Genomic DNA, 25265 nt, shown 5'->3' with positions numbered 1-25265 from the left:
ATTATACTTTCTACTCCACTGCATTTCTACAACTTCTGCATAGGAAACACACCGTGTGTAATATATGTTTGGTTCGGTTAGGATTATGGCAAGCCAAGAGATTCAGAATTACACCATAAATTAATCGCGTTTACTGCCAAACATAGTTATAAACATATAGTAAGGATAAGCACGATATTGCCTAATTGCAAGCTTGTTTCAGAAATGGTGACATTTTTTTCCATCATTATTGAACATCATTAAAGGAGTATTAGGTTGAATGAGTATGAGTTAGAATTAAATGTTTTATTAATCATTAGAAAATAGACATTAAGAGAATCAATTGTTATGCAAGTACTTTTACTTTTAATACTTAAAGTACATTTAAAATAAAGTACTTTTTACTTTTTACTTAAGTATGGTTGTCATTGTGTTACTTCTACTTTTACTAAAGTAAATATTTATCTGGGTATTTGTACTTTTACTTAAGTACTGAGATTCAGTACTTCCTCCACCACTGCACCACACACACACACCACACACGCACAATGCAACACACCCCACACACACACCACACACACACACACCACACACACACCACACACACACGCACCTCACACATGCACAATGCAACACACCCCACACACACACCACACGCACACCACACACGCACACCACACGCACACCACACACACACACACCCCACACGCACACCACACGCACACCACACACGCACCCCACACACACACCACACACGCACAATGCAACACACCCCACACACACACCACACACACACACACCACACACACACCACACACACACGCACCTCACACATGCACAATGCAACACACCCCACACACACACCACACGCACACCACACACGCACACCACACGCACACCACACACACACACACCCCACACGCACACCACACGCACACCACACACGCACCCCACACACACACCACACACGCACAATGCAACACACCCCACACACACACCACACACACACACACCACACACACACCACACACACACGCACCTCACACATGCACAATGCAACACACCCCACACACACACCACACGCACACCACACACGCACACCACACGCACACCACACACACACACACCCCACACGCACACCACACGCACACCACACACGCACCCCACACACACACCACACACGCACAATGCAACACACCCCACACGCACACCACACGCACACCACACACGCACCCCACACACACACCACACACGCACAATGCAACACACCCCACACACACACCACACACGCACAATGCAACACACCCCACACGCACACCACACACACACACCACACACGCACACCACACACGCACAATGCAACACACCCAACACACACACCACACACACACACCACACACGCACACCACACACGCACAATGCAACACACCCCACACGCACACCACACGCACACCACACACGCACCCCACACACACACCGCACACGCACAATGCAACACACCCAACACACACACCACACACACACACCACACACGCACACCACACACGCACAATGCAACACACCCCACACGCACACCACACGCACACCACACACGCACCCCACACACACACCACACACGCACAATGCAACACACCCCACACACACACCACACACGCACAATGCAACACACCCCACACGCACACCACACGCACACCACACACGCACAATGCAACACACCCCACACACACCCCACACGCACACCACACGCACACCACACACGCACCCCACACATGCACAATGCAACACACCACACACGCACACCACACGCACACCACACACACACACACCACACACGCACACCACACACGCACAATGCAACACACCCCACACGCACACCCCACACGCACACCACACGCACACCACACACGCACAATGCAACACACCACACACGCACCCCACACACACACCACACACGCACAATGCAACACACCCCACACACACCCCACACGCACACCACACGCACACCACACACACACCTCACACATGCACAATGCAACACACCACACACGCACACCACACGCACACCACACACACACACACCACACACGCACACCACACACGCACAATGCAACACACCCCACACGCACACCACACACACACACCACACACGCACACCACACACGCACAATGCAACACACCCCACACGCACACCACACGCACACCACACACGCACCCCACACACACACCACACACGCACACCACACACACACCACACACGCACAATGCAACACACCCAACACACACACCACACACACACACCACACACGCACACCACACACGCACAATGCAACACACCCCACACGCACACCACACGCACACCACACACGCACCCCACACACACACCACACACGCACAATGCAACACACCCCACACACACACCACACACGCACAATGCAACACACCCCACACGCACACCACACGCACACCACACACGCACAATGCAACACACCACACACGCACCCCACACACACACCACACACGCACAATGCAACACACCCCACACACACACCACACACGCACAATGCAACACACCCCACACGCACACCACACGCACACCACACACGCACAATGCAACACACCACACACGCACCCCACACACACACCACACACGCACAATGCAACACACCCCACACACACCCCACACGCACACCACACGCACACCACACACGCACCCCACACACACACCACACACGCACAATGCAACACACCCCACACACACACCACACACGCACAATGCAACACACCCCACACGCACACCACACACACACACCACACACGCACACCACACACGCACAATGCAACACACCCAACACACACACCACACACACACACCACACACGCACACCACACACGCACAATGCAACACACCCAACACACACACCACACACACACACCACACACGCACACCACACACGCACAATGCAACACACCCCACACGCACACCACACGCACACCACACACGCACCCCACACACACACCACACACGCACAATGCAACACACCCCACACGCACACCACACGCACACCACACACGCACCCCACACACACACCACACACGCACAATGCAACACACCCCACACACACACCACACACGCACAATGCAACACACCCCACACACACACCACACGCACACCACACACACAGCCCACACGCACCTCACACATGCACAATGCAACACACCCCACACACACACCACACGCACACCACACACACACGCATCTCACACACGCACAATGCAACACACCCCACACACACACCACACACGCACAATGCAACACACCCCACACACACACCACACACGCACAATGCAACACACCCCACACACACACCACACACACACACCACACACGCACACCACACATGCACAATGCAACACACCCAACACACACACCACACACACACACCACACACGCACACCACACACGCACAATGCAACACACCCCACACACACACCACACACACACACCACACACGCACACCACACATGCACAATGCAACACACCCAACACACACACCACACACACACACCACACACACACACACACGCACACCACACACGCACAATGCAACACACCCCACACACACACCACACACACACACCACACACGCACACCACACATGCACAATGCAACACACCCAACACACACACCACACACACACACCACACACACCCAACACACACACCACACACACACACCACACACACCACACACGCACACCACACATGCACAATGCAACACACCCAACACACACACCACACACACACCACACACACACACCACACACGCACACCACACATGCACAATGCAACACACCCAACACACACACCACACACACACACCACACACACACACACACGCACACCACACACGCACAATGCAACACACCCCACACGCACACCACACGCACACCACACACGCACCCCACACACACACCGCACACGCACAATGCAACACACCCCACACACACACCACACACGCACAATGCAACACACCCCACACGCACACCACACACGCACAATGCAACACACGCACACCACACGCACACCACACACGCACAATGCAACACACCCCACACACACACCACACACACACACCACACACGCACACCACACATGCACAATGCAACACACCCAACACACACACCACACACACACACCACACACGCACACCACACACGCACAATGCAACACACCCCACACACACACCACACACACACACCACACACGCACACCACACATGCACAATGCAACACACCCAACACACACACCACACACACACACCACACACGCACACCACACACGCACAATGCAACACACCCCACACACACACCACACACACACACCACACACGCACACCACACATGCACAATGCAACACACCCAACACACACACCACACACACACACCACACACACCCAACACACACACCACACACACACACCACACACACCACACACGCACACCACACATGCACAATGCAACACACCCAACACACACACCACACACACACCACACACACACACCACACACGCACACCACACATGCACAATGCAACACACCCAACACACACACCACACACACACACCACACACACACACACACGCACACCACACACGCACAATGCAACACACCCCACACGCACACCACACGCACACCACACACGCACCCCACACACACACCGCACACGCACAATGCAACACACCCCACACACACACCACACACGCACAATGCAACACACCCCACACGCACACCACACACGCACAATGCAACACACGCACACCACACGCACACCACACACGCACAATGCAACACACCCCACACACACACCACACACACACACCACACACGCACACCACACATGCACAATGCAACACACCCAACACACACACCACACACACACACCACACACGCACACCACACACGCACAATGCAACACACCCCACACACACACCACACACACACACCACACACGCACACCACACATGCACAATGCAACACACCCAACACACACACCACACACACACACCACACACGCACACCACACACGCACAATGCAACACACCCCACACACACACCACACACACACACCACACACGCACACCACACATGCACAATGCAACACACCCAACACACACACCACACACACACACCACACACACCCAACACACACACCACACACACACACCACACACACCACACACGCACACCACACATGCACAATGCAACACACCCAACACACACACCACACACACACCACACACACACACCACACACGCACACCACACATGCACAATGCAACACACCCAACACACACACCACACACACACACCACACACACACACACACGCACACCACACACGCACAATGCAACACACCCCACACGCACACCACACGCACACCACACACGCACCCCACACACACACCGCACACGCACAATGCAACACACCCCACACACACACCACACACGCACAATGCAACACACCCCACACGCACACCACACACGCACAATGCAACACACGCACACCACACGCACACCACACACGCACAATGCAACACACCCCACACACACACCACACACACACACCACACACGCACACCACACATGCACAATGCAACACACCCAACACACACACCACACACACACACCACACACACCCAACACACACACCACACACACACACCACACACACCACACACGCACACCACACATGCACAATGCAACACACCCAACACACACACCACACACACACCACACACACACACCACACACGCACACCACACATGCACAATGCAACACACCCAACACACACACCACACACACACACCACACACACACACACACGCACACCACACACGCACAATGCAACACACCCCACACGCACACCACACGCACACCACACACGCACCCCACACACACACCGCACACGCACAATGCAACACACCCCACACACACACCACACACGCACAATGCAACACACCCCACACACACACCACACGCACACCACACACACAGCCCACACGCACACCACACACGCACAATGCAACACACCACACACGCACAATGCAACACACCACACACGCACACCACACACTGCAACACACCACACACACACCATTTTTCAGATAACGATGAATCTTAGCACTTATGAGCAATTTTTACGAGCGACTTTTCGAAGTATCGTCTTTTCACGTGCGTTTCACAAAAACGATCGCACGCAGCTGTGCTAAGAGTCGCTGTCCTTTTGTCAAGTGCTGAAATGTCAGGCTCGTGATTGTATCACATGATGGCCAACCAAGAAATGCTCAACAAGAAAAAAAATATAAATCTCCACATCCAACATCCTCACACGCAGTATAGCCTACTAAGCCTACTAGCCCAGACTCCTCCTTTATGTGTACAGATGTGACGTAATGACGCAAAGATGTGCTCGAATTTCCCACGGAAATCCACCAGTAGGTTACTGGAATTAAAAAACATTATACAAGCTTACCGTTTTGAATCGAGCTAAGGCAAGCAGAGAGTTGGTAATGAGCTGGTAATGTATTTGCTCAAACTTATCTTGGATAATCTTTTAATTTGTGATTTGTACAATAGGATTTGTGCACATAATATAATGAAAAAAATATTGTGGTGCAAGGTAACTTGTGTTGTGAGAGACAACAAGAGAACAAAGTGTGCAACTCCTAAAGAAAAACTGTCACATGTGCTCTGTCTGTTTTGCTATAATAATAAAACTACCTTAATAGAACATGATATAATCAAAAGCAGAGAGGTTGGTGTGGTGTACAGTTAGGCCACATCTGCAGTAACAGGCCAGCATCTTGATGTCCTCAGCTGGAGATCCCAGAAAAACCTGCAATAACAGTTCAGAATCAATCATTAAAAAGTTTTTTTTAAAATGTTATTTTCAAACAAGATTAATGGTTCACAATATAGAACAGCCATTAATTTACAAACCTCATTGGGATAAATACAATGGTGGAAAACTTTAATCAGCATTGCACTTGTTGATCCGTTCCTCCTTGAAAGTAAAAGACATCAATATTATAGTAAAACAATATTTTCATCATGGGTCATTTAATAATAAAATCATTATATAATGTGTTTGAATTTTTTAATTTTTGAAATTTATTTTAGTAGGACGCCGAATTGAGATTAAACATAATATTTTTAATGTTAAAAGGTATTTGGACAAATAATAATAAAAAAAAAAATGGTAAAGCATCATTGGTTCATTCAGCCCGCGCTCATTTAGAGACACCAATCAGGTGTATAAAACATACACGCTGATTGGTGGCTCTTAAATGAGACAAAACGTCTAACCTACCTCTAGCCATTTTAACGCTATTTCAGTTCAACCCATGGTGTAAATGATAATCGCGCTAAAATATGAGGTGACATCGGCTAATTTCTGACCATGGGACAGTGATTGATCCTATAAATGACAACTATAAACCTTCGACTTTTGATGATGGAGGTAATCTGTATATCACATCCCAGTTTAACTCTCCCTCAGTTGTCTTCCACTATTTTATCTTATCTATTCCTACAACCAGCACAGCTGAAATCCTGTTCCAAGTGAGTTATGATCTTTCGAGGTCTAAATCAACCTATAAATCCTGCTGCAGTCGAAATACAAAGACAGAGTTTTTGTAACCAAAAAACAAACAAACAAACAAACAAACAAAAACGGTCAGTTAAACTGGAAAGGGAAAAAATAAACCCTAAGTAGATTTACACAAACTGAGAAAGTCAAAAATCTTTAGGTTGTGCCCCGCTCTCCCCTATGTATACTCAAACAAAGATCTGCTTGTGATCCATCTTCGCTGTGTTGACGACACATAGAAAATTCGAGAGTATTTGCTAAAAACCGATGCTCACATAATTTTCAGTGTAATTAATGACATTTTGATCCGTGGTGTCACACACACACAAGTGAACTTGATTGCCGTTGCCTAACCACCGACGAAGAATATTTTTTTGGGAAGTTTGTTAAAATACTCTTCACAAAGGCTCGGTCTTCTACCGGTTGATATTTGTTGCATGCAGCATGTATAATAGGCAGTGGGTTAAATGTTGGCCTGTTGGATTCGGTCTCTTGACTGTGGCAGCTAATGTGAAACTCTTCTAAAGAATTCTAATGATAACTGTACTCCCACAAAGGATATTGTATTGGAGATATACATTCAAAACATATTAAAGGGTAATATGAGCAAAGACTAAGCTAGATTCCTGTAAAAACAAAAAATAATAATACATATTATAATATATATCATGCCTGACGTTGTTGAGTGCCTGAACCACAATCAGCAATAATAAGTATAGTTCAGTAAAAAATACATGCATAAATACCTTTAAGTGGAATGAATAACTCTGCTGTATGGCGTCAGTCTCATTGCTGGCAGATACCTCAAAATAGACCTGTAGAGAAACAAAATGAATAAAAAAAAATATATATTGTTGACCACAATATCATGTTATCATAATAGTTAAATGAATTTTTATAACTACAAGCAATGTAACATTATATTTGTAGCCTACCTCATTTAGCTGATTATTTATCTATAGTCTTTTTCTCAATGAAACAGCCTGGGGCAATTTAAAATTGTTTTAACCTTTAAATATTTCAGTAAAAAGCCGAGAGTGTTATAATACTGTAATATTACATATATTTTAATATAATTTTCATAAACGTATAGTATATTGAACAACTTAAATTATACACAATTTATCAGTATTTTAAGAATAATTTAGAAAAATGTACGGAGTAGTTATTACAGATAAACTATATAACAAAACTGTAATTAATTTTGTTTGACACACAAAAAAATCAACAATTAAATAACAGATGATCTTCTGCCACTGCCACCCTCTCGGTCTGGAGCATAACGGAGCCATCTCTTTACTGCCTCGGAAAAGTCTGCCTTGGAGGCCTCTTTTCCTTGGGCTGTATTTCTTAATGCACCTGAAACATTATGGAACAAAATGAAGAGTTCAGATCCAAAAGCCTCTAAGTGCCATTTGAAATTTTCTTCTATAATGATACATTTTATCAAGCTTGTATATTTAAGTTCAGTAATTTCACTCAAATTGAAATGAAGATTACCTATTAATTGTCATTTAAGTGAAATTACTGAACTTATACAAGCTTGGTGATAGAAGAACATTATAGAATAAGATTTTCAAATGGCATTTAGAGGCTTTTGCATCTTCAAATATAACTGACATGGTTGCACCAAAATGAACATATCTTATAGGGCATTTTCAAACCTGAACTAAACCAATCTATTACTTACGGAACATTATCTTTGAGAGATTTGAGGTCTCGAAGCTCCTCTTCTCTCCACGTCCTGCCCAGTTCAATGACGAAGCCAGTTTGTTGCTTAAAATGTGGCTCAACATTTTTCTTATAGTGCCTTCCAATTTATGCCCACCTAGAAGTGACAGCTGGTAAATCTAATAAAAAGGGGATCAGTGTTAAAAAAATGATGCCCAATTAAATGCACACAAAAATACATTTTCTAACCTTTCTAAATAGACTTTATCTGAGCCATACATACAGTATGTTTCTACAGACTTTTTTTTTTTTTTTTTTTACTTTTCTGTTGATCTCTCTTCAAAGTGCATCCACAGACTGGACTATGTTTATATATTTATTTTCAAACATAAATGGTGTCAAATTCAGTTTTTTCTATTTCTGGGTATATTTCCTGGGATGTCTCTAGAATTTACTCAGATTAGTGCCAAAAAATAAAAACATGAGAGGACAACAGAGAATGGTCTGACTCGTTCAAACTGACAAAGTATACAGTAAATTAGAAACCCACTTTACAACTGTAATGAGAAAAGTATCTTAGCATGGTATTTTTAGATTTCCAAACCTCTCTGTAGATTTGTTTTCAGACCATATGTAGTATAAATGGTTGTATCCTATTAAAGGGATAGTTCACTTTGAAATTAATTTTTGATATGTTTTAGCTTACCTCAAGGGCCTCCAAGATGTAGGTGTCTTTGTTTCTGCAACAGTTTAAATTTTGATATTTTTAGGTCAAAGCGTTCTTGTCTGTAAGTCATATAATGGAGGTCTATGGTCACCACCTCAAAGAGCATGCACTATGGGATGAATATAGTATCAAAATGATCAACACGTGCAAGCACAATTATCAATGAACTTGATACATGTTGTAGAAATGTTTTATCCATGCCTTTCAACTTGCGTGTGCAAAATTCAAAATTGAATGAATGTGTAGCAATTTGTACAAATAGAGAAAATTGTGTGAATACATGTTTTCTTTTGTGGTGTATCATAAATTGTGCATGCGCTGGAAGTGATCTCTCTCGCGTGTTGTCCATCACTCATTGTTTACACAGAGATTTCGGAAGTTTTACCTTTCACTGTGAAGATCTAAACATATTTCGATATACAGGAAATCGCAATGGAAGATTATTTCAATATATATCAACAGACAACGTTGAAGTTTTTCCGCAACCTTGCGAGAGATCACTTCCGGCGCTTTCTGGCGCTTGAGCAGACCGAAGCGCCCACACCCTCAGATCACTTGGACGTGGCTGTGGTTACAAGAGGTAAAAACATCAATGTGTACTAATAAATTTTTACGAGTCATTAAATCATGTTTAATTTGGACTTAGACCTCCATTATATGACTGACAGACAAGAACGGTTTGACCTAAAAATATCAAAATTGAAAATACTGTGGAAACAAAGACACCTACATCTTGGATGCCCTTGAGGTAAGATAAAGCATATCAAAAATTAATTTCAAAGTGAACTATCCCTTTAATCAAAATGGTAGCATTATTTTCAGGATTATATTTCTACTGTATATAGTACAGTCATCTCTAATAGTTTCTGTTTTTATGAAAACTGAATGGGGCAATCGTTTAGAACCATAAATATTTTTCAGTAATCTTTATGTTATTTTTTCCATACTTATCAAGACCTGGAAATTAAATAAAATTCCATATTTTTCCAAACTGCGTAGGAACCCGGTTAAATATAATTGCATTACAAGACATACCAATCTATTTTTTTCGGTCTCATCCAACCTCTCCAATTCCTCAAAATCTTCAAGAGATTGTAAAGGTAACTGCAAGCCACATCTTATTTCCTGATCAGGTACAGCAGGCACTCCCTGTAAGTTTTGTATCATTGCTCTCTGCTCTTTTAGCAGAGAAGTTTAAGCACATTCCTCTTGAAAGGAGACAACTCTACAAATAAAGTAGACAAGTAAATAAATATATTAAGAGAGATAAACTCTACTAGTTCAGTAATAACCCTAATCAGAAATTACTAACAGGTTTAGTGTTTAAATTAATACTTGAACATGGAATTTTTGTTTTTGATTTATTACCGTTGGTATGTTCATTCCCCTGCGATGTTAGTTGTGCTCTTGGATTTTCTGAAGAAAACACAACAGTTTTTTTTAAACTTCTTATAAGTTCCTAAAACTCATCTGTAAAACAATTAGTCTTGAAGAGGTTAGCAGTTTGAAGAATCAGCTGAAAAAATGTCTGAAACAGTCAGACTGGAGTTTTGGTTCATGTATTTTTCTTTAAAAAAAAAGAGTGACAGTAAATACTAGCAGCAAAAGATAGGATGGATGTCAACATTTATAGTATAATTATATTTTAGCCTGTAAGTCCCACCTAAAAGGACATAATAATAATTAAAAAATGACATAAAATCAACTTATACCATGGTCTGGGTGAATACTCGATTCTGATTGGCTGCAGGGTGTCCGTTAAAAAGTGATAGAGGACACCTAGTAAAGTAGTTCTGGTGAAACTGCCTGTTTACCATTCGAAATGAATAAATAAATGCGCTGCCTACAACGGCTGTGAGTAACCATAGCAACAGGCAGTCACATGCTCTATCATCTAACGTTAGATATTATAGCCTAATACAACAATGAGCGACTTCGTGCTATTTCTTTTAACATTTATGGAGAATATGGCAACTTTGACGACTGGTATGCTGCTGAAGAAAGAAAAAATGTAAATAAAACGGAGAAAATTGCACCGCTGCTGCTCTGCTCCATTGAACTCTATTGGTAACGACGTAACTTGCGACCATAGTTGGATAACGATGCTTTCGGGAAACGCACCCCTGAATGAGACCCTGCGGGAGTTTTACGCAGCTGTCCAGACAACCAAGGCAGGAGAAGGCTGAACGTTACAGCGTTTCAAGCCTAAGGAGCCTGAGGCAAATTACCCTCTCTTTGATCTGATTAATTTATTGCCCTCTAGCCTATAACGTTAAGCGCAAATCGCTGGAGATCAGAGCTAATTGTTTTCTTATTGTTGTTTGATTAATTGTTTTATGTGTAATAAAAAAAAACTATGCCTACCTTTGTGTTTCATGAAAAAAAAAATGCCTTTGTGAACCTGAAGGGATACGAGCTAAGCGGACTATATCTCCGGTTGCTAAATAAACAGTCAGGCAGGCAAGGCAAGTTATTATTTGTAAAAACTAGATTTAGCCTAATTAAAATATAAACTAATGTTTTACTTGGCAAGTGACCATGGTATAAGCGGGTTAATGCCCTCCGAGGTGTCCATTGTCAGGTTTTAATGGACTTCGGCGGAGGCAACCGTCCTCCGCTGCGCGTCGGCCGGTTTACGCCTCGCCGTCGTCCATTAAAACCTGACAATGGACACCTCGTCGGGCATTAACCCTTACATAAAGGCCAAATAAAAAGTTCCAAATAACTGTTTTCAAAATAAATTAAAAAAGTCATTACCATTGACCAGTTCAGTCAGTGTGCCCTGATGTGCTCCGTACTGTGATCCCTGGTGTGCTCTGTTGTTTGCGTCTTGGTATGTTCCCTGGTGTGCTCCGTTGTGTGATCCCTGGTGTGCTCCATAGTTTGATCCCTGGTGTGCTCCGTTGTGTGATCCCTGGTGTGCTCCATAGTTTGATCCCTGGTGTGCTCCGTTGTGTGAGCCCTGGTGTGCTCCGTTGTGTGATCCCTGGTGTGCTCCGTTGTGTGATCCCTGGTGTGCTCCATAGTGTGATCCCTGGTGTGCTCCGTTGTGTGATCCCTGGTGTGCTCCGTTGTGTGAGCCCTGGTGTGCTCCATAGTGTGATCCCTGGTGTGCTCCATAGTGTGATCCCTGGTGTGCTCCGTTGTGTGATCCCTGGTGTGCTCCGTTGTGTGAGCCCTGGTGTGCTCCATAGTGTGATCCCTGGTGTGCTCCATAGTTTGATCCCTGGTGTGCTCCGTTGTGTGATCCCTGGTGTGCTCCGTTGTGTGATCCCTGGTGTGCTCCGTTGTGTGAGCCCTGGTGTGCTCCATAGTGTGATCCCTGGTGTGCTCCGTTGTGTGATCCCTGGTGTGCTCCGTTGTGTGAGCCCTGGTGTGCTCCATAGTGTGATCCCTGGTGTGCTCCATAGTTTGATCCCTGGTGTGCTCCGTTGTGTGATCCCTGGTGTGCTCCATAGTGTGATCCCTGGTGTGCTCCGTTGTGTGATCCCTGGTGTGCTCCGTTGTGTGAGCCCTGGTGTGCTCCATAGTGTGATCCCTGGTGTGCTCCGTTGTGTGATCCCTGGTGTGCTCCGTTGTGTGAGCCCTGGTGTGCTCCATAGTGTGATCCCTGGTGTGCTCCATAGTTTGATCCCTGGTGTGCTCCGTTGTGTGATCCCTGGTGTGCTCCATAGTGTGATGCCTGGTGTGCTCCATAGTGTGATCCCTGGAGTGCTCCGTTGTGTGATCCCTGGTGTGCTCCGTTGTTTGGGTCTTGAAGTGCTCCGTGGATTGCCTCTTGGTATGTTCCCTGATGTGCTCCATAGTGTGATCCCTGGTGTGCTACATAGTTTGTGCCCTTGTGTGCTCCGAGGTTTGTGTGGTCTGACCCCTGGTATGTGCCCTGGTGAACTCTGTGTGAATTTTCTGAGAGAAATGTGCACAGTTTATTTTTAGGCATGAAATGCTTGTGTTAAACTGACAAGACAACCAATGTTTAATAGACTACATTTCAATAATATATACCAGCTGAAGTGATGTCTGATGCAGGACTGGAGGCGTGGTAGTTCATGTGTCTCTCTGAAAAAAATTAGCAAAAGACATTAAAGGTTATGAAACAAAGGGCAAACTTTTGCGCAATGTTGCAGGGTAATGTTTAATCAACTGGTAAGCAGGTGAGATACAGGGCCCACAAACTAAAGTATCAAGATAGAAATTTAATTAAAAAAAGATATTTCAGAATTTGTGGAGCTGGAAGTGCATTTATTACAGCTGTGATACAATGTAAAAGAGGCATTGAATTGAATAACATAAACACATACCAAGTGAAGAGAGGTTTGAGACAGCTGGACTGGTCTCAAAGTTCATGTGACTTTCTAAAAAACAAAACAAATGAACAAGTGTAATTAACAGCAGGGTTTTGAGTAATGAAATTGTGTGCTTTGAATTCATTCAGTCATGTTTGAAAATCACTAAAGGCGGACATTTGTGAACTTTCTCAATTGTTAGATTTTAATGATGTTGCTCTTGACATTTTTATAATGGGTTAAATTAACCATACGTTCAAGGATGCAAGGGGGAAGAATACATTTTTCCCTGGCCCAATATATAGATTATGCCATGCTGCAGAGCCTGTTCCTATCATGCCTGCCACACCAGGGCCAGTTGGTGACGGCTCCAGCATCCCTGACCAGCGTCCAGTGACTTATACAGTCCCGTAAGGCCGCTCCATTTCACAAACCCATAGCTTCTCCAAAGAACATTTTGGGGGGAGCTGTATGTTCATTCAATTTTATGGCAGGTTCAGTGCATTCCAAATTAAATTGAACTAAATTTTCTTGTGAAGTTTTTTGGGGAAAAAGTTTGAATCGCCTTGAAATTCAGGGACATTTGATCATGAATACCTTTTTTTTTTTTTTTTTAAGTAACCACAAAAACAGTTTAATTATACTTCCACAATACCTGGAAAAACAATTGCGGGAGGAGCTGCGAGCCGTGATTTTTTTGGTGCATCATCATCCTGGTCAGATTCATTTTCTATAAAGTTTAGGAAGCGTGGATTAGGCCTGTAAAGTGAAACATTCAAATTACTTCTCAATAGGACAACACTTATAAAAAAACAAATCATCGGTATTTATTATCATTAAGTTAACCTTTTCTTCCTTTTTATTCTTTCATGGCCCTCTTCATCAGAAGTTATTTCTGACGTATGGATATCACAGTCCACATACTTTTTTAGCATCTTCTGTGCTTTTTCTAGGGTTTCTGTAATATAGATATGAATAATATAATATAAAATTGAGCAAAGCATGTAGTATCAGTGCATAGAGATAATAATAATAATTTTTTAAAAATCGTACCACACTTTTTGAGCAATCGGACAGGCTCAAAGACTTTCCATCCATCTTGGACAGGCTCTTTTCTCTTTACTGCTGCCTTTAATTTTGCTTGGTTGTAATTTGGCCAGTAGCACTTTTGTTCAAAAAGCCAATTATCTGGGACAACATCTGTGCTTTTGTCTGGAAATTCTATTAATGAGTAACATGGGTTCACTTTATCCATTACTGTCTGGGAAAGATAAAAAAAAAAATTTGAGAAATGTTGACCCCAGCTATGATTAGTTCTGGGTTGCTGCGTGTTCAGCTCCCTTACCCATACCAATCACAGTGGAGTAAGAGTCATGCATGAATTAATTTATTTGTATGTAATGTAATGTAATGTATTTATTAGTATACAATGAAAAAAAAAACAGAAAGAGTGGGTGTTGCATCACTTAGAAAACAAGTGAAATTTGTATTTTCTCCATGTTCAGTCACTACAACAAACTGCCCATTAGTTTACTCGAAAATTAATATTCTGTCATCCTTACTTTGTCTTAGAAAGACATATTTAGATATATTTTTTAAAGATTTTGGTCACTCCAACGACAGTACTACAGATAACCAAAACGTTATAGATTAAAAAGCCTAGATTAAATCTTTCCATCGTATTCATATTTATACTTTGTTCAAGAGTTAGATTACACCTCTCAATTCATTTGGATTTGTTTCAATGTTATGACATTTTTTGATCTAAAGATTTGGTGTCTGGACTGTCAATGGAGTGACCCGAATCTCTCAGATTTCATTAATATGAAAATGAACGAAAATCTTATGGCTTTGGAGCAACATGAGAGTGATGATAGAATTTTCATTTTTTCAGGTTAACTAACTCTCTATGATACGGTACTATATACAGTATTTTGAACAATTTGTTTCCACTTTTTCAATATGTTATGTTTATTTAACTGTAAAAACATTTCCAAAAGCCTGACACTACACCATACGTGCTCACTCTGCTGAACAAACACTATCTGCAATGGAGAAGGGGTATTGCAAAAAAAACATTCTCGTTTTCAGGAAGAAGTACATACTTCTGTTTCACACTGGACAAAGGTACGATTTCAGTCTTTTCTTGCAAGACAGAAACTCTGTAACATCCAAGTGCAGAGGAGTCGCATGGGTATGTGTAAAATGATACTCGTTTTAGGAACCTCTGGCACACTATATGAATGCTTTCATTCTGTTTGATTATGTCCTTAACGATGGCTATGTCTGTGTCGATTTTGATACAGTTGTCTCCTTGTTTGGGTGACAGAACACAATTTGACAAATGCACCTTTTTTAGCTCTTTTGAACTTGATGAGAGAAGTAGATCTCCATTTGGTTGGTGAGATTCTTTTGGAAGCATTTCTGAAAGTCTTTTGACAACCTGCTGTAAAGGTCGATCTGGTTTTCTAACCAATCGTTTCAATCCACCCAGGTAATTCTCATATGGAAATGCTGAAATATTATCAAGAGGGCCGAACGCTTTATACTCGTCTGCAAGATGGATAACCTGGTGGACATTGTAAACCACTTCATCTGCGCCGTACAATCTGATGAAATGTGTTACAAATGACAACAGAGCCTTGTTGGCAAATTCAATCATTGAATCAGAGAGGCCAGGACTAACCCACTGCGCAACGTGACGTCGGCGTGACGTCTTTTTCGCGTCATTTTTGGACGTCCATTTTTGGTCCACTGAAGGGGTTGTTTTGTAACGCCAGATGACGTCTTTTTTTCGACGTCTACCGCACGTCTAATTTGGACGTCGGTGGAACCTCCGTATAAGGACTATTTATAGTCCAAATGTGGTCGTTTGAGGACGTCTTTTTAACGTCAAATTTAGACGTCTTTTTTATAACTTATAACTAGTCCCATATGTTTCTCCAGAAACATGGGACTACATATAATACTACAGCTATACACATACAAATAAATCACAATTCAATATCACAATTTTCATCTTTATTCAAGGTAACAAGACAAAGCACAGTTATAAACAAATTACATTTCAATTTAATTAGACTTTTTAACAAATTGGATTTCAATTAAATTACACTTTTATGAACAAATTAGATTACACTTTTATGAACAAATTAGATTAATTAAATAACACTTTTATGAACAAATTGGATTTCAATTAAATTACACTTTTAAAGGGTTAGTTCACCCAAAAATGAAAATTCTGTCAGTAATGTCAGGAGGAGTTCAAATTAAGATATTTTTGATAAAATCTGCGAGCTGGATCCAGCTCGCAGATTTCATCAAAAATATCTTAATTTGTGTTCTGAAGACGAACGAAGGTCTTAAGGGGTTTGAACAACATGAGGGTGAGTAATTACTGACAGAATTTTCATTTTTGGGTGAACTAACCCTTTAATTCAAGTCCTAGTCATGGCTCAACAGGGCGAATCCTCCACCTCCAAGCCTTTGTGGCGCATGCTTGAGGTGCTCCGAAACATTCACCTTAATGAACTCCTCCGTGGTTGCGGAATCGAATTTCATGACCCCTTCTACACAAGCAGAAAAAGAAATGATTTAGATGTATGCAAAGCCAATCTGCAATCATTCACCAATCTGCAATCATTCACCAAAGTCCCCACATTTGTAAGCAAAAATATTTTTCCTGTGCATCCACTTCCAATGCTAGATTAATACTAAGCCATCTCAGCAACTGTTAACTGTAACTGTCTACAAGAAAGGACAAAGCAGTCTGTACTTTTTTAGAAAGCTTAGATCCTTTAATGTGTGCATTATAATGTTAACTGTGTTAGTAACGCTTTATAATAACTTTTAGTTAAATCATTTATAAGCGATTAGTTAATAATGAACTAATCATTTACAAAACATTCATGAATGATTAGCATTAGCAAATTATATACTAATATTTTTTCTATGCTTTGTAAATTCCATTGCAAGTAATCTAAAAGTGATTAGTAAATGATTAACTAATTATTTACAAAACATATCTATGCGTTCCTTAAATGTTTAATAATTTTTTTTCCATGTATGCATGTAGCTATTAGAGGGTGCAGAAAGCGTTGTAAATCCCTTGTTTACATGTACAGATCGTTTGTAATAATTTATGAAAGGCTTAGTCATGTTTTGTAAATGATTAGTTAATCATAAGCTAGCTTTGTGCTTGGAAACACATTGGACTCCATATAAATTGTGTGAGGACAGTTTTGCACAAAAAATAAGTTAAGAATTCTGGATAATACAACACGTGAACTACATGTAGTACTTGTCAGAGCACACTGTTTTCAGTTGGAGGCTACTTCAGCTTCAAATTAATAAGGCACCCCCAAGTCATTCTTAACCACTGGTATAACAGTTTGTAATGACTCACCTTTATGCCATGAGAGGAGAATAATATTGAGAGAATTGTGACTATCATTTACCATATTTTACTTTCAACTTGGCTGTCTTTTGATTCTTTCTTAATGCTGCAACACCTCTTGTGGATTAATAAAGTCTATCGATGCATCAAGATAGATAATTGGCATTTCTTTTTTTTAGCAGTCAAAAGGGAAGGAAATGTTTTTTCCAAATGTATTTTTATAGACTGGTCAACATGAAACTTGGGGCTTACCTTTTATTGCTTTATAAACCCTTGTTCCCTCTAAAGGGCGTTTCCCCCTTTTCCCCTTGCCCTTCAAATTAAAGTTGGCCATGAGGCTGTTGGTGAAGAGCCTAAAGAAAAATTTAAATAAATTATTGTCAAGGATATTTATAGGAACAACATTTCAAATGCAATAAACCATTTGCACTAGCTGATCAGAGTCCCCTAGGGTGGTCCTCTTATCCTACCAATCTCCTTGTCAAGCACAGCTGGTCTATCTCACAATGCATTTGGTTGTGGACTTGTATTTTTCATTTAATTTACCTATTCTGACATTTTTTGAAAGGCAAATGAAAACATGCAAAAAATGTTGTAAAAACATACCTGTCCAACACTTTGTGGACACAGTCCTTGGTGTTCCGCCCACCAATTCTGGAAATTTGCTGCACCTGTTGGAATAAGTATATAATAAACTTGACTGACACTCCCTAGAGGAATCTAACTATGCAAGAGCACTGTATTAATTTATTCTAGGCTATCAATTACTTACAGACTTGTAAAACCTACCAGGATTTCAAAGGCCTGTGGATCAGAGATGCGTTGCTCCTGTAACTCAAAGTCCTCCATGCTGTTGATCTTCTCAATATGGACAGCGGAAGAGGCAGGCTGTGCTTCCTTCAGCCGATGGCGGATGTCAACCAGTAGGCTGAGGACCTTTTTCTGGAACACTGAAAAAAAAAAACATTTGTTGATTACAATGCTCCAATTTGAATAAAAAAGCTCAGCTACCTCACAATTTTTTTGTAATCAGCTACAGTGTTAGTTATTAGTACAACAGTGTTGGAGAAAGAAACAAAAGTCCAAAGAAATGTCATCTGACATGATAGAAACCAAGCCACGGCTATAACTGAAAAGCAGTTTCTGTGGACAGAGAGAACAGTGCAGGAAGAGAGAAGGTGGTACTATTAAAAGAGTCTTCTCCACTGCCAATAGATCAATACTTACCACCACATGGCAATGGGAAGGCCCATCTCCCAGTCACTGCATCTGCAACAGAAAATTTTTTATTTGTACTGTACCTTAATTGTAAAACAAAAAAACAACAACTTTAAATTACTTGATTTCTTATTCTAAGCAATGTGTGCACTGCAACAGGGTGATAAGATCACCACCTGAATAGCAGAATAATTCTAATTGAGCGCAATGTGAACCCAGGCGATTACTCACCATGCCTGTCATAGGGGGGGCTGCGGAGATCACGTTGCTGTGCTCGTTGATCATGCCCGAACCTGGCCGGGGGACTGGGGGCATCACTACGGGACCGGGCATCACTACGGGATCGGTCATCAAATCGCTGTGCTCGTTGATGACGTCTGGACCTGGCCGGGGGACTGGGGGCATCACTACGGGACCGGTCATCACTACGGGATCGGGCATCACTACGGGATCGGTCATCAAATCGCTGTGCTCTTTGATGACGTCTGGACCTGGCCGGGGGACTGGGGGCATCAGTACGGGACCGGTCATCACTACGGGATCGGGCATCACTACGGGATCGGTCATCAAATCGCTGTGCTCTTTGATGACGTCTGGACCTGGCCGGGGGACTGGGGGCATCACTACGGGACCGGTCATCACTACGGGATCGGTCATAACTTCGCTGTGCTTGTTGATCATGTCTGACCCTGACTGTATAAGATCATTTTACTAGTCACATATGATTAAACAAAGTAATATAGCAGTGATATGAAGCCTGTGTGCCTCGCACCGTCACTGTGCCTTGACTCATCATGTCTGGACCTGAAGGTTGGCCTCGAATATTCACTGTGCCAGGACCTGATGGTGGATCCACTACTGGACCTAGTAACATTTAAATGTAATCACTTGGCCATACATTAATAACTGACAATAACATGCCATTTAATTAACCCCTACTGGTTGACCAAAATAAGGGCTGGAGACCAACCAGTAGAAGCCAGCCACTACTGACACTGTGCCCTGTCCTGCTTCTTTTACCTGGAGCGATAGCCGTCCCTGGCATGACCTCTTGCTGCATGACGAGATTCTGAAAAATACAGAATATTCTAACATTTCACAAGGGGCCAGAGAAAGGCTTCCACTGAAACACATGAGTCAGCCTGTAAGTACAGTTATGTTGCATACTAAATGAATAAAAAAATACTCGAGTCATTACTACGCTTAATTAAGAGTAAAACTCGGCTTGAATGGACTACGACTTTGTGCAATGCGATGGTTGGTGCGAGGGGAAAAGTAAATACTCACTGGAAGTTAACATTTCACTGCCCTGGGGATTGTCTGCATGCTCCACTTGGCCAGACATGGCTCCAACTTCATGGGCTAAAACATAGGAATATAGGAATGAGCCTGTAACTACTAACATGTATATTTATAAGAGATTACCTTTCTTCATTTACAAGCAGTGAGAAACTACTCGTCTTGAATGGATTATAACATTGAGCAATGCAATATCTTTGTACAAGGGGAAAAGTAAATACTTACTAGGTGACATTTCACTGCCCAGGGGACTGTCTGCATGCTCCACTTGGCCAGACATGGCACAATCTTCATGGGCTAAAACACAAGATTGAGCCTGTGACTCATGTTGTTCACACATTATGCTTCTTAAGTTGTCATCAGTACTCACAAGTATTGTGCAACATGCTGGTGTCCTCAATGGGCTGCAGCTTCCTAGGTGCAGTAGGGAAGGGGGGTAGCTTGACACCTATACAGAGATAATGTAAAACTAAGCATATCCATATCAAAATATATAATCTTAAAGAATTTTATTTGTTTTGAAACTGCAATTATAAATTCATTAAAGTCTAGTTCACACTACATGATTTCAAGCCTAATTTAAGCCCGATTTGCAAATCGTTCAGCAAGGCATGTGCGTGTGTTGTGTTCTTCTTCGCTGGGTATTGGCACGCGTGCTATTTCGCATCATGTCCAGTTCGTTTTATCGCTTGATTTTTCGTGACAAAATGTGGTTTGTAGACAAGATTGAATTGTTGGGTTGTCGTCAACTCGTGTAGTGCATTACCCCCTATTGAGGATCCATCACGTTGTGTCGTGTGGTGTGAACTAGCTCAACAACTTGAACACTCCTGATTTCACAGAACCCAAGTCATGTACTGTACAGATCAGCCCGACATTTTAAAATCATGTAGTGTGAACTAGGCTTAAGAGAAGACCATTACCCCTGGCCCTGACACTCTCATCCGAATCCGATAATTCTGCAAAAAATAATTTATTTTTTTCAAACATTGATGTCTCAAGTTTCAGGCCCAATTTGTAACAACCAATTTTATATTTCAAATGTATAAAGTATCTGAGAATGAGAAACATACCATTTCTAACAAAACCCTCCGGAATTCCTTTTTTAGTGCGCTTCCTCGTCGATCTAATAACCTCATCGTCGTCGTTGTCCTCCTCTGCCTGGCTGGTCAGGTTGTATGCGTCGCATTCGCCACGCTTATCTATAAATTAGACAATTCACCTTAAAACAAAGAATTCAACAATATTTTGACATGGAAATGCATTTAATTTTCTATTTATCTATTTGATGAATCTGATTTTTTTGTTGTTGTTTGTTTTACAAAACTTGCCTGATGTAATTTTTATCTTTATTAATGAGAATGTCATCCAATCATCCTGGGGGTTCATTTTGTCCTTTATTGCTTTTTTTGTTTTTGTAACGCTCATTTTACGTGGCCATCTGACAGTTTTCTTTTCTCTGTCAATCCAACTGTCAGGAACTACACCCTCCTCCTCTTGGGTACCCTCCCTCCAAACTGCTCTCGTGTACATGACCTGGAAAGGATAAGTTTTTTAACATTTTAGTTCAAAGTTTAGATATTGAGAATTTTTGGACATGAATGGAAGGGCTATGAGGGTTACATTGGGAGTGGGATATTGTGGCAAGAGGACAGAGAGAGGCCCGGGAGTTTTATGGATGCAGTAAGAAAGGACATGCAGGAGTCACCAAGGAAGATACAGAAAGCATACGGATGGAAACAGGTGATCAGCTATGTTGATCCCTGATGGAATCTAGCTAAAAAATTTGTTTAAAAAAAAAAAAATAACCTTAATGTGTGTGTTCCTGACCATGGCGAAGGGGTATGAGGACAGAACCACCAGCTTCTTGTGGGAGGTAGGCCACCTTCCGGAACAGATCCCTTTCTTGCAGTACTGCATTTTTCATCCTGACATCATTTCCTATGCACACTATGTTCAGAAGTCCAGAGCTACACGGTTGGTGAAATAATGGTGAAGTGTGACGCTGGCGCAGAATTTCACAAGCAAAAGACCCATCTGCATTTTTCTGTCGAACAAAAGCAAAACTGTTGTCCCTCAAAAGAAAACAACTGTCCTTTTCTTTAACAGAGACAAACACTTTAGGGTGTCTTTGGCTATTGTCCACTTCTGATTGCTCGATTTCAGACAAACGCCTAGTCACTTGTTCCAAGGGACTTCTCCCACTCCTCACGTGTTTCTTGACTTGTTGTAGGTAGTTTTCAAAGGGAAAACAGGAAATGTCATTCAAGGAACAGTTGAAATGGCTGGCATCCTCTTTGAGATGAATTAGTGCATGTACATTGTACACAGGAAAGGTCTTGCCATACAGGTCAGCACAGGACATTACAAAGTGTTTGATGAGGTCCTGAGAGTATTGGAGATAGGCATTTCGAATACGCTCATCTGACTCCAGCATTATCGACATAGATACCGTCAATGACAAGAAATGTTGGTATTTTTCAGGGGACAACACCGTTTTCAAAACCACAGGACCTGTGTACAGCAAAAACTGCCTGAGTTCAGTGGCTTTCCACCTATCAATTTCATGCAAACCCCGCGGTTGTCGAGCAAATTCACTTGGCATCTTCCCTCTCAGTGCAATTAGTTTTTGTGAAATTGCCTCCTTTTGCCTCACAGATAAACGACAGATCTTTGGTCCACGAGTCAAGTAAATTAGCAGGCGCCTAACTACTCCCAAGCAGACGACATGCATATAATCTAGGACAAAAGAGCTGACGCAAGGAATTCCTGCTGCAATGAAGGGGCTGATACCAGTTTGGTGGTTACTGTATTCCACTCTGGAGAAACTGTCATCTGTTCGAGAAGTGCATTCCTGTTCACAGAAGACTATTCTTCCCTCAAAACGAGTACCTCTGATTACACATCTTTCACAACTCTCATAGGCAGTATGACCCTTGATACATTTCAGATATGCCCTTGCTGGGGCATCACATATCAGAGCATCAATATTGACAGTGTAAGTCTGGTCTTTAAAAACTATTCCATTGTCCTTGAGATGTTTGTATTCAGTCACAAAGTCTTTTAAATACTCCTCAAGAGGACTTGGCTTACTTTGTCCACTAAACATGGCTACAATGAATGGATCAAAATGGCCACACTTCACCAGTATTGGCCAGAATTGAACACCACTACTTTTGAAAAGTGGGATGCCATCAATGTTTACGCTGAGGTGCACATCATTACTCTCCATCTGACTTAAATACCGACAGATACCCTTTTCTAAGCCGTAGTACTTGTACTGGCCACCACATTTAGGCTCTGTTGTGTTATGCTGTGGTGTAGCAAGGAGTGTCCGGCAATCCACAGGCAATAGGTGCCCTTGCTTTCTTAATATGGGCAATAGACCATTAAGTGCTCTGTGTGTCAATCTTTGCTCTAAGGCCCACTGTCTCAGTTCGTCCTCAAAGCTGGTCACTTCAGCTTCCTTTGGTTCCTGTTCCGAATCAGTTGAGCAGTAGTCCACATCAGTGTCAAAGTCAAAATCATTTGATGCCCCAAGAACACTGTCACTCATTACACTATCTGGGGTCCTAGGCACACCGTCACTGCTACAACTTGGAGTACCAGGCACACTGTTGGATATTTTTTCAACGGCCTCTTCATCACTGTCAGAATAACAGAGCAGTTGATCCAGTTCTCTTTGGCGTTTCCGCCACTGTCTTATTCTGAAAGTCATCTGTAAACACAGTCGTTTGTCATAACTTAAGTTTTACTGTTTATTTTACAAGGGCCTGTACAAAAGGAAAGAGGATGAGATCACAACATGTACCTTGTTTAGGTGGTTTATCTCCTCACTTGGTTTATCACCTCAGTCCTAGAGCACACGAGACAAAAAAATGGGTTAAATTCCTTAACATATTCATTCTCCATCACACAAAAGTTAAAGGATTAGTTCACATTCAAGAAAAGAAAAAAATCCTTATAATTTTCTCACCCTTATGTCAAGCAAGATGTCCATGCATGTCTTTTTTCAGTAAAAAAAAAAAAGATTAAGGTTTTTAA

At 42.4% G+C, this 25265-nt stretch overlaps 2 protein-coding genes and 1 pseudogene across 2 annotated transcripts in view; all 3 read right to left on the bottom strand.

Annotated features, from left to right (window-relative positions):
• Positions 1 to 8855: 8855 nt before the first annotated feature.
• Positions 8856 to 13826, bottom strand: LOC148997271 (uncharacterized; annotated as a pseudogene).
• Positions 13827 to 14013: 187 nt separating this feature from the next.
• The window catches only part of LOC148997269 (uncharacterized), a 33677-nt gene continuing 22425 nt past the window's right edge, over positions 14014 to 25265 (bottom strand). Inside the window, exons 6-10 of the mRNA XM_089132972.1 lie at positions 15362 to 15569; positions 15155 to 15266; positions 14964 to 15067; positions 14324 to 14377; positions 14014 to 14081 (exon numbers count right to left, since the gene is read on the bottom strand). Of these exons, the coding sequence (XP_088989098.1) occupies positions 14014 to 14081; positions 14324 to 14377; positions 14964 to 15067; positions 15155 to 15266; positions 15362 to 15563 (540 nt within the window). The 5' untranslated portion in view covers positions 15564 to 15569. The remainder of the gene's footprint in view (positions 14082 to 14323; positions 14378 to 14963; positions 15068 to 15154; positions 15267 to 15361; positions 15570 to 25265) is intronic.
• On the bottom strand, positions 21157 to 24939 carry LOC148997270 (uncharacterized). The gene is made up of 5 exons (XM_089132969.1): positions 23052 to 24939; positions 22295 to 22423; positions 21592 to 21669; positions 21447 to 21518; positions 21157 to 21284 (listed from the first exon to the last, which is right to left on the bottom strand). Exons 1-5 carry the CDS (start codon positions 24937 to 24939, stop codon positions 21157 to 21159), a joined length of 2295 nt encoding a protein of 764 aa, XP_088989095.1.

The sequence above is a fragment of the Pimephales promelas genome, chromosome 2 (assembly GCF_988280905.1).
Source record: "Pimephales promelas chromosome 2, fPimPro1.hap1.1, whole genome shotgun sequence".
NCBI classification, from domain to species: domain Eukaryota; kingdom Metazoa; phylum Chordata; class Actinopteri; order Cypriniformes; family Leuciscidae; genus Pimephales; species Pimephales promelas.
This window is presented reverse-complemented; position numbering and strand designations above follow the sequence as displayed.

What these genes read in the sequence shown, in the direction of transcription:
- LOC148997270 (XM_089132969.1), bottom strand. Translation starts at nt 24,939, where the DNA reads ATGACTTTCAGAATAAGACAGTGGCGGAAACGCCAAAGAGAACTGGAT. An exon ending in CAGCATGTTGCACAATACTT is followed by an intron (nt 21,519 to 21,591) that starts GTGAGTACTGAT and finishes CTTGTGTTTTAG; the next exon opens with CCCATGAAGATTGTGCCATG. An exon ending in GGGCAGTGAAATGTCACCTA is followed by an intron (nt 21,285 to 21,446) that starts GTAAGTATTTAC and finishes CCTATGTTTTAG; the next exon opens with CCCATGAAGTTGGAGCCATG.